This window comes from Enoplosus armatus, chromosome 13, assembly GCF_043641665.1.
Source record: "Enoplosus armatus isolate fEnoArm2 chromosome 13, fEnoArm2.hap1, whole genome shotgun sequence".
NCBI classification, from domain to species: Eukaryota; Metazoa; Chordata; class Actinopteri; order Centrarchiformes; family Enoplosidae; genus Enoplosus; species Enoplosus armatus.
In genome coordinates this window covers 59,647-70,731 of record NC_092192.1, presented here as the reverse complement: position 1 = coordinate 70,731, position 11,085 = coordinate 59,647, and the positions used below count along the sequence as shown (strand labels likewise).

Here is an 11,085-nt window from a genome sequence, read left to right as displayed (position 1 = left end):
GAAGAAGTCACTTCGTTCACTTCTCCATCCTCGCCTCATGTTACAGCATTTGAAGGTTTACCTGGACTTTCAAGGTTCTGGGTTTATGTTGTTTAGATGAATTCTTATGGCGTGTTGGACAGTTTTAGTCTTATTCTGTCGGCTGCATTCCCGGTGATTAAAACGGAACAAATAAAACATAAATATAAAAACATGATTCAAAGCGGTGAGTAGGCTTACTTTCATATCTTATGAGAACAACAAGTACACCGCTTCAGTGCTTCAGTCAGTCTCTGCTGGAGGAAGATATCAGAACAGAAGCACAATGACATGCACACAGAAGTCATTCCCTCTGACCAGAATCTATATCTCTCATATAAAAAACACTCTGCCACCCTAAGAGACCCTCTCATGATCCGCCCTGCACTCCACGGGATCTTCTATGATTGGTGATGCTGTTTTCCAAGAGAGCTGATTGGTCAGTCGGCGGTGCTTTTATACAAGTTGATCTGTTATCTGGAACATAACCTGCTCCGAGCAGGTTAGGTGTGCAGCATAAGATACCATGGTGATATAGCCCAGTAAGAAGTGAACCACCTTCCTAACCCTGAAAACGCAGGGTTAACCCTGAAGTTACTTCGCTAACCTCAATTCCTGCTTAGTAGTACAGACCTCAGGTGTACAATAGAAGATGTTTTAGACAGAAGCCATCAAAAAATGAGGTGCAATAAGCAGAGCAACAACATCTGTAAACAGGAAGTCCTCATGACTGTGTCCTTTATTGAGATTACAGAGTCTGACTCCAACTCTACTGCAGAGTAACAGACCTTATCCAATCAGAGATCAACAGACCAGATTCTTAAAGATCAAATAAACTCTGATAAACTTCTGTTGATGTCTGTTACTGACAGCAGAGTGATGCAGTTAAAGTAACTCAGAATGTCGTCAACATTCTAGACACTAAACTCCTTGTATAAGTTCACTTGGACAATAAAGATGATTCTGATCCTGACTCTGACATCTGGGCCTCTGAAGTCTGTGTCAGCAGATGTTCATAAGTTCAAACTCAGCATCGTGCTAACATCAGTGTTGAGTTTTAGATGTTGAGCCTCTAAAATTGTAATTTTTTGGAAGTTATGCTAGCTTTTGATGCTACAGTGACTTCCTGTTTACATCGACGATCGCTCTTGATTGGACAGCGCTACAGATGTTTCCTAGCAAGAGATCTACACATTACCAAAGTCTTTACTAGCTGAGACATTTCTTAAGTTTTTATAGTTCAACCTGATTTAGTAAATTACTCGTTTGAATTTTTCTTTTAATGATAGATATTGCATATTAGAATAAAAAGTTGTATTTTTATTCATGTAGATAAATCACAGTGAAAATCTGCTGTTTTTATGTGAAGTATGTAATAATGCATCATCATACTGATAAGTTAAACATCTCAGAGGTGCAACACAGTGTGCTAGTTGAGCTAGTTTTAAGATAAGTCTACCTGAAGCTAGGAAAGAAGTCGAACAAACACATGAAGTTATTATAGTAAATGTCTTCTATCTTTCAACTGTGCACCAACTTCACATGTCTGATGTTTAACTTCAGGCAGAAACATGTTCATCAAAGACCTGAAGATTTATAGTCAATAATTCTATCAAATGTGTCATCTCTTCTCAGTAAACATTCAAACATGAATGTAACATTAATAAAAATACGTTAGGTTGAGGTAATCAGCAGGTTAAAATGTCACCTGTATTAATATGATTGGACGCTATGGCCACACAGCTGTGAATGAACCAATCATGGTAAAGCATGAATGAAACACCTGACCAGTCAATACAAACCTGACTTCACTGCTCTGAACTAGTTTGATTCAGGACTTTTAATTTAAAGTTTGTTGGAAAGCATTAAACTTTTATTTTGTATATCTTTTAGAAATGTTTTTTTTAGAGTTGTTTCACAGCTGCAACTCAACAGAAAATTAATAAAAAGTCTTGAATAAATGTGGAAACATTTGTGGACAAATCAAATTTTTGGTTTCTCTTTCTTTCTTTTCTCACCAAAGACAAGATTTTAGAAAAATAAACCAATAAATTCAATAAACAAATAATTAACACAATAGGAGTTCTGAGATCAGATGATTTTAGAATTGTTCTTACCTCTGAAGTTTTTGGTCCTGCTGGGGGATTCAAACTCTACGGTTATTTCAGTGATTAAAATCCAACTTTAAAGGAACATTTCATAGTTGACAGTAATGTTTACCCAGAATCCTTCAGGTTTTCTGATCCATCAGAGCCAGTTCAGAGGAAGTTCTGGTCCCGAACTGTCTGTGCGTGATTGTGTTTGTTTCAATCTAAACTCGGTTAAACACAGGCTCAATGTTGGGCCAATCGACAGCGACTGTCCTGCAGGAGAGAGAGCGAGAGAGAGGTTGAGTGTTGGTGACAGACTGCAGGCTCAGAGAGAGAGAGGACGGTCAAGAGACATAGATATAAATGGAGAGAGAGAGTCGGTATCAGACTGCAGGTTTCTATTTTAGTAGATGATTGACAGACGAGGCTGCAGCTCGCCCCCCTAACACCCCCACCCCCTGTGTGTGTGTGTTACAGTGTGTGTGTATCTGTCAACTCAACCACTGAGCTTGTGTTTAACCCTCCAGGTGAAAGGGTACCTTAACTGCCCACCTGTGTGTCACCATGACAACACTGTGGTGATGCAAAGAAACTGCACATCTTTAACTGCAGAGTCACTGCACATCTACTGCAGACCTTAAACTGCAGAGTCACAGCATATCTACTACTGCAGAGTCACTGCACACCTGTAACTGCAGTCACTGCATATCTACTACTGCAGAGTCACTGCACATCTACTGCAAAGTCACGGCACATCTTTAATTGCAGTCACTGCACATCTGCTTCTGCAGAGTCCCTGCACACCTTTACTGCAGAGTCACTACATATCTATTACTGTAGAGTCACTGCACATACACTATTGCAGTCACTGCACATCTACTGCAGAGTCACTGCCCACCAGAGACAGTAACTTTGTTTTAGCATTAAGACATCAAGATATATTGAAAATTAAAAAAAAACTTTAAAACATGAAAACTCCACTCCACAGTAGCTGGCAGTAATGCAGCATGTTGTTATTTACTCACCAAAACATCAAGACAAAGAAGAAGAAGAAAAGCAACATCATGGATTTTCTATCAGATAGAACATTTTAAGTTAAAATAGAACGATACCCCACAAGGTTGCGTTATCAGCCCATTTCTATTTAATTCATGATTGATCATCATGATTGATGATATCTTTGAAAATACAGGAACAGGTATACAGTCATCGTTGTATGCAGATGATAGAACAATCTAGAAAAGGGGAAACATTTGTTGAAATGTAGAGAAATCAATATTCACTGTAGACAGATGGTCTTATGACTTCAAATTTCAGTAGCAAAATCTTGCTATATGCTGGTCACTAAAAGGAAAATGTGATGCGCCACGGTTAACACTATTCAGCAAGCCCATGGAGAGAGTTAGAGTATTTGAATAAAAGAAAAATATACATGAAATAATCATATTGAAAGATTTGAGACCAAATGTAAAAAGGTGTGGGGTCGGATTTGAATGGTATTACGTAACACCAAACGTCACTCGAAGGCCTGCCTTACATCCAGAATATCAGCCAAACCACTGTTCGTTTTCTTTGTTCTTTCAGGTGGGTGAATGTCACCTAAGCACCTCCATATTTTATTAGCAGTGTACCCTTCATACTGAATTTGTTGACATTGTTTGTATTGTGCTTTGTTACATGGCATGAGGGAACTATGACGTAAGTAACTGCATACCGTTATAATGCTAGCGTAGTTCCTCAGGGATTTAAGCTGTTAGCTAACCTGAGACAACACATTGGCGGTAATTTTATGGGTTAGTGTTGTTCGGACGATTCAATTAAGCTAGCTACTATGTGCTAACGTCACTTGTTGCCATAGCAACTGTAAATATTCACAGACGTGTAATGGAATGTGAATAGAATGCAGAATCAAGCTACATCGTAAATACAGATAAGATATATTGTAGTTTAGTAGTTAGTAAACCTAAAATAAATAATAAATCTAATATTAGAATTCATAATTCCTAATACTTCATTATATAAGCACATATTATGTTTATTGATTTTACATGGAATTACTTAGACAATGTATTGTTTCTTCTGTGAATTTGATACTATGAGATGAGTTGGCAGTTACATCCAGAATATCAGTAAAGCCACTGAAGACCAGCCAAACCACTGTTCTTTTTTTATTCTTTCAAAATAACACCTCAGTTTTCTTAAAACTTCTTCATCCCGAGTCCGGTGTGATTCGTGGGTGCAACATTAGTACCTGCAGACTCATTTCAATTAGGCGTGTTCTGGATAACTGCAGCACTTGATAATTATCTGCATCAGTTTCTGTCATGATGCTACACACATCAGTACTACAGTAGGTGGCGGTATGTACTGATACACGTTGGTTTCCGATCCGCCATTAAATCAGAGAAGAAGAAGAAGAAGAAGAAGAAGAAGAAGAAGAAGAAGAAGAAGTAGAAGAAGAAGAGTAGCTGACAGACCGTTAAAACTACTCTTCTGCACCGGGAGGTTTTGCTTCTGCTCTCTACTGGTCTGTGGGCTGGCTCTGGACAAGATGCCTGGATTTGAGTTGAGAGGTTCTGAGGTAAATTCACAGACTGTGTTTTTATTTCGTGTTTTCCAACTCTGGTGTCTCCGTGTTAAATCAGGGCTCAGCTGTTTTATCTGAAATCACCGCAGCTTCAGTCTGATCCACGTCTCCGGGTCTCTGTAAACTAACGGGACATGTTTCAGAAATCATTTCGGCTTTCGTTTTATTTCACGTCAGTCCGGGTTTCTTCTCTGGGGTCTGTTAGCCTGTATGCTAACCAGCTAGCAGCTAGCTGCTTTACGGCAAACAGCTGATCGGGTGGAGCGGAAGCGGAAGAGAGAGAGAACAAACTGCGCATCATAAAATCAGAGAGGCACTGAGTGATCAATATTGATAGGTATTAAATATCAGAAACATATCTGATCAGACAGAGGAGAGATGAGCCGCGCAGGCGCAGAATTGAGGATTATCTTCAGCCCGGGCCGCGTGCAGCTGGTTCAGGTAAACACTCACCTGTAAATAGCTAACAGTGCTAACAGCTTAAAGCTTGTAAATACTGAATCAGTTATTCACCGACTGTACATAGACTCCTTTACTGCTTCTGTTTTCCTTTTACTTTTGTATTCTTTGAACATTGTTTTAAAGATTCATCACCGAAAAAATGAGGAGACATTAGATTTCTATTACGTTTTCAAAAACTGAATAAATAAATGTAACTTGTGTTATTTCCCCCCGGGGATCAATAAAGTATTTCTGATTCTGAAATACTTGATTTCATTGGCACGTAACACGTAAGTCTGATAAATGTGCACTAATGCTGCTGATGTGACATTTTCCAGGTGTTTTCCAGATGTTTCCCGTCTTTAATCAAACAGCTGCAGATGGAGTGAGAGACAATAGATCTGATCTGTAATCAGCTGTTACAGTTTAAATTAATTAAAAATCTGATCTGAAGAGACTCTAACGGGAAGTAAATGTAGTTTGATTGTAGTACTACTTGTAGTATTGATGTGCTGTGTATTCCAGGAAGAGGAGGTTGTGGTCCCGGCCTTTAGGGTCCTGATTTGTTAACTGATGTTAGTCCTGATTGTAGTACTGTTTACTCGAGGAGGAGGCTATGGTCCTGGCTCCGAGGGTCCTGGTTACCGGGGCAACGGGTCTTCTTGGTCGAGCTGTCTGCAGAGAGTTTCAGAGCAACGGCTGGTTAGTTATTGGAACCGGATACAGGAGAGCCAGACCCCGCCTCCTCCGCTGTGACCTCACAGACGAGGACGCCGTCAGGGGACTACTGCACGAGTACAAGGTACTACACTCTATACTGCAACCTGTACTACACACGGTATTGCACTGCACACTGCACTTCACGCTGTACTGCACTACACGCTGTACTGCACTACACGCTGTACGGCACTACACGCTGTACGGCATTACACGCTGTACAGCACTACACACTGTACTACACACTGTACACTGAGTACAGTGCTGCACTCTGTACTGCACATTGTACTACTCTCTACTACTCTGTGTACAAAAAGTTGGAAAAGCTAGAGCAGATAAATAAAAACACCCAAAAAGCTTGAAAACAAAACTCGCAGTCCACTGGGGACCAACAACAACCATTAGGTCATTTAGTTAGTTTTCAGGCTCTCCACATTGATTTTACATTCATTCGGCTTTGGTGGAGCCAAAACAGCTTGTCCAGTATGCAGTACAGTGTGCAGTACAGGGTGCCTAAGAACCAAACCGTAGACAATAAGTCTGGTGGGAGTGATGAGGGTGAGGCAAGAAATCGATGAATAATGAATAATAAAAACCTGATTAAAGTGTCCCTGTTCAGTGTGCAGAGGCCCTGCTCACAGTCCACACTGGATACCGGTACTGTGAGGCCATTGGCAGCCAGCTCACTGAGGCCAGGATAGAGCTGCCCCCATCTGTCAATCTGTGATGCCAGCTTCTCCATTATATGTTGCTGGTCCATGTCCTGGAACAAAATTACATGAAACATAATTTTTGTTTTATGTACATACCTGCCCCAGACAAGATGTGCTGCCTTAAAGAGGACCATTCTTGCCTGTCTGGAACTTCTCAGACAACTGAGAACTATCGTGGGAGCTAGCCACCATTAGGGTGTTATCATGCTCGCAGTGTGCAAGTGAATATTATTAATAGCCCATTGATATTAATTATTGTCAGAAAGTTTAGTAGCAGCAGTGCGCTGCGGCAGAATGACTGTAGGAGACCACCGCTGAGGTCATGGTACTAATATAGATACTAGTATCTCAGGGTCTCCAGTGAGGGTCAAATGGAGCCTGAGATCGACACATAGATTGGTGCAGTGTCAGCAGGCGTTGGACTGGACCATTGTGGTTCAGAGGGAGCTGAGCCTGAAGGTGAAGCTCTGGATTAATCAGTCGGTCTAAATGCCAACCCTCACCTGCGGTCGGGAATTTTGGATAGTGACCAAAAGAATGAGATCACGGATACAAGCAGCTGAAATAAGTTTCCTCCGCAGGGGGTCTGGGCTCAGCCTTAGAGGGTGAGGAGCTCAGACATTCGGAGGGAGCTTGGAGTAGAGCCGCTGCTCCTTCATATTGAAAGGAGCCAGTTGAGGTGGTTCGGGCATCTGATCAGGATCCTCCTGGACACCTTCCTATGGAGGTTTTCAGGGCAGGTCCAACTGGTTGGAGACCCTGGGGTTCATTATATTCTAAATAAATCTCTCTGTCTCAGCCTGATGTCATCGTCCACTGTGCAGCAGAGAGACGTCCAGATGTTGTGGAGAGACACACTGAAGCAGCTGTGAATCTCAACGTGCACGCCACGAGCACACTCGCCAAGGAGGCAGGTAGGTGATCACATGTTGTTCCATGTTCCTCTCATCATTATAAATAGTTTGTTACAACATGTAGATCTTTATCGATGTTGTGTGATGATGATGATAATGGTGTGTATATATACAGCTGTCTGTGGAGCCTTCCTCCTTTACATCAGCACCGACTACGTGTTTGATGGGAGGAACCCTCCGTACGGAGAAGACGACAGTCCGAATCCTCTTAACGTTTATGGACGCAGCAAACTAGAGGGAGAGAGAGAGACACTCAGACACTGTCCAGGTACCTGTCTGTGTTCCTGCCTGTCTGTCTCTCTATACCTGTCTTTGTTTGTCTCTCTCTACCTTTCTGTTTGTCTGTCTGTCTCTCAGGTGCGGTGGTGCTGCGGGTGCCGGTCCTGTTTGGGGAGGTGGAGTCAGTGTCGGAGAGCGCGGTGACATCACTGTGGCTGAAAGTCCAGGAGGCGGCGGAGAGCTGCACTCTGGATCACTGCCTGCAGAGGTTCCCCACTGACACCCGAGACGTAGCTGCAGTCTGCAGGAAACTGTCAGAGAAAGCAAGACAGGTGACTGTCTGATGTTCTGAAAGAGAGACTGCTACCAGTCTGTCCCCCAACTGTCTGTCATAACCCCTCTTTGTCAGTCTCATCCTCTGCCTGTGTCACCCCGTCTCACCCTCTCTCCACCTGTATCACTGCCTGTCTGCCTCTCTACCAGGACCCGTCTATCCGAGGAATCTTTCATTTCTCAGCTAAAGAGCAGATGACCAAATATGAGATGGCTGTCGCAATCGCTCAGGCCTTCAACCTGCCGTCCAACCACCTCATACCTGTAAATATATATCAATCAATATGTTTACTGATATACCTGTAAATATTCACAGTACTGTAACTAACAAATATCAGTCAGTATAATTTAGAAATACTGTTCTCACATGATGATTTGTAGTTTAAATAATTTATAGTATAAGTATTTGTAGTATTAATACACCTGTCTGTCTGTCTGTCTGTAGCTGACGGAGCAGCCGGCAGCGTCGACTCTTCGTCCAATCAACAGTCGGTTAAACTGTTCTCGTCTAGAGCTGCTGAACCTGAGTGTCGAAGCGCGACCTTTCACTGTTGCCATCACCGACTGTCTGTGGCCATTCACACCTGATAAACGCTGGAGACAGACAGTCTTCCACTGACAGACAGACAGACAAGTAGAGAGAGACAGACAATCAGACAGTTGATGGAGGAACCGCCTACTTGTCTTTAGCTGTGTCACATTTCTGGCTCCACCCCCTGCAGACTGATGACATCATAATAAATGGAGGAGGTGTGAACCAATCCAGAGGCTTCACTGATAAACAAGTCTTTACCTGAAGACACAACCTGTCTGTCCTACGTATCGCCTGATCCCCTGAGTGAGGTATTTGATGATGCATTCAGGTGCTCTCATCAATGTCTACATTCATTAACTGATGATGTCAGCAGGTGTCTCTCAGGTAAATCCAGCACCTGAAGTGGACCAATGAAAACACACTAATTTACTGTCCACCTGTTAATTGACAGCTGTTTTAGGCCAGCTATGTGGGCAGAGCCTGAGGTGAGACACATGATGTGACAGAGAGAGAGGGAGACATGTACTACTGACAGACAGACAGGTGGATTGGTGTACAGATATATTTCCAATATATTTCCAATATGTGTATGTAGTGATTAGTCAATAAACCCTGAGCCTGTCTGCAGGTTCAAATTATTATCAGATTATAATCTAACTGCTTGTTTGTTCATGTGTGTCCTCCTGACATCCAGTCAGAAGGTTCTCATTTCTTTCATATCAGAAAGTCTGAGTTTAAATTTGATATTTATTTTGGTTTGATAACATCATTATTAAAAATAAAAACATTTGTTTTAACTACTGGTTTATTTTTCAAAACAAAAGTCTGTAATTGGAATCTGTAATTACAAAGGTGTTTCTTTCAAAAAGTGGTTCAGCGAATAAAACAAAAATGCATTTTAAATATCTGTGGTGTCATCAGCTGCTGGTTTCAGGAGGACATTTAGTGTGAAGTCCGTGTGATTCTGTTGTAGTTCATGTTGGTTGTTTGTTGACGTAAATGACTGTCAGCTGTTCACATTAAACATCTGAAATACTGAATCTTACCTTTTGTTTTTATTTCTTTCAAAACCAAACTTCCGTTTCATAAATGGGGCGCAGAAAAAGGAGTTCAAGGAGTTATTGTGAAAAATCAAAACAAACTGAACAAGGATCAGTCTTTTTTATGAAGCTGATCAGAGAACAGTGAAGAAACCAGACATGTAAAGAACACAGAACACTGCTTCAAGCCACAACAGACTGTTCAAAGTTGAAAGCTTTTGATGTGGACCTGGTCTAATGTACTGCAGCTGTTTGAAATTCAGACATCTCCCACTTGGAGTTACAACTAGGAGGATGACGTCAGCGTTTTGTTCCACTTGGCAGCTTGTGATCACATTCTCTTTGACATGACGGGAACATGGTATTAGAGTAGGGGTGTTAAAAAAGGAAAGGATATGGAACACTAAAATTAAAAGAGGTCAAGCAGGTCATCTTGGGCACATGAATCTGCACAGTAGATTTAATGGAAAGCTGTTTATTAAAAATATGTGTTTCTTATGTGTACAGTTCATGGAGAGGAGCAGTGCCTAAACATGTTTATGTCATTCATGTGACAGATCTTTATATCAAGGCTGGTCTGAGTCATTCATTCAGATCAAGGTTTTAACCAGTTCTCACAACAATAACACAAAGTTTGAGCACAGTCTCAGATACGCTTTTTGAATGAACATGGGACAATAAACATTTCACATTAATTAAATACGAGAAGAGAAAATAAATACTAGAGAAGCAGTTGGAAAGAGAAGCAGAAAGTTGTGTATGAAGAAAGAATGTGAACATATGGACCACCTAGTTCTGACCAATCATAGTTGTATATGATGATGTACGTCTCATTGACTTCAACATCCAGACAGAGAAGTTAACATCTGACATATTGGTGTGAATGTTGTGTTCTTCTGAGAAGCAAATCTTTATTTTTATTATTTTGATTCATAACTAGTTCCACATTTTTAAAAACAAAATATATGCATTTCTCATTGATACTTTCCAAAATATTCAAGGTTTTCTAGGAGTTTTTCTCCATTCAAATGAATAGGAGGAATACTTTACTTATTTAAAGATAACATGAATTTACTACAAATTTAACTCAAAATATACACTCCAAATAGGTTAAAATACTAATAATTAGTAAATATAAGATACAGTGAATGCTAAACACAGGGTTAGGGTTAGCACTGTCTGGTTTCCTCAGCGTTTCCTCGTTGAAAACGTTCTAGCCTCTGACTCCACTTGATTTCAAGTTTCATGCATTTTTCAGCCCTTCTGAGATCTTTAGCTGTAGAGTGCCGAGAAAATGTAAAATAATCAAAAGAAATGTCTTTTAAATTTGCTGTCACACCTACAATTTTCATGCGACATCCATCATGTGTTCATCTACTTGTAGGAAAGTTAACTATGGAATCAAACAGACCCGCACAGTTGCCACAGCTTCAAAATGACGGCAACCTTTGACTGCACCTGGGGACACACAGCTGACT

At 41.0% G+C, this 11,085-nt stretch overlaps 1 protein-coding gene across 6 annotated transcripts; it reads left to right on the top strand.

The window, feature by feature from the left end:
- Positions 1-4,558: 4,558 nt before the first annotated feature.
- Positions 4,559-9,607, top strand: mat2b (methionine adenosyltransferase 2 non-catalytic beta subunit methionine). 6 transcript variants are annotated; one of them, XM_070917380.1, is made up of 7 exons: positions 4,559-4,689; positions 5,747-5,938; positions 7,366-7,480; positions 7,596-7,748; positions 7,838-8,031; positions 8,183-8,296; positions 8,478-9,607. In XM_070917380.1, exons 1-7 carry the CDS (start codon positions 4,660-4,662, stop codon positions 8,649-8,651), a joined length of 972 nt encoding a protein of 323 aa, XP_070773481.1. In that variant the 5' UTR covers positions 4,559-4,659; the 3' UTR covers positions 8,652-9,607. The 6 variants fall into 6 exon arrangements, with proteins under 6 accessions (XP_070773481.1, XP_070773480.1, XP_070773478.1 ...); XM_070917379.1 differs by having other exon boundaries at positions 5,744-5,938; XM_070917377.1 differs by having other exon boundaries at positions 5,729-5,938.
- Positions 9,608-11,085: the final 1,478 nt, after the last annotated feature.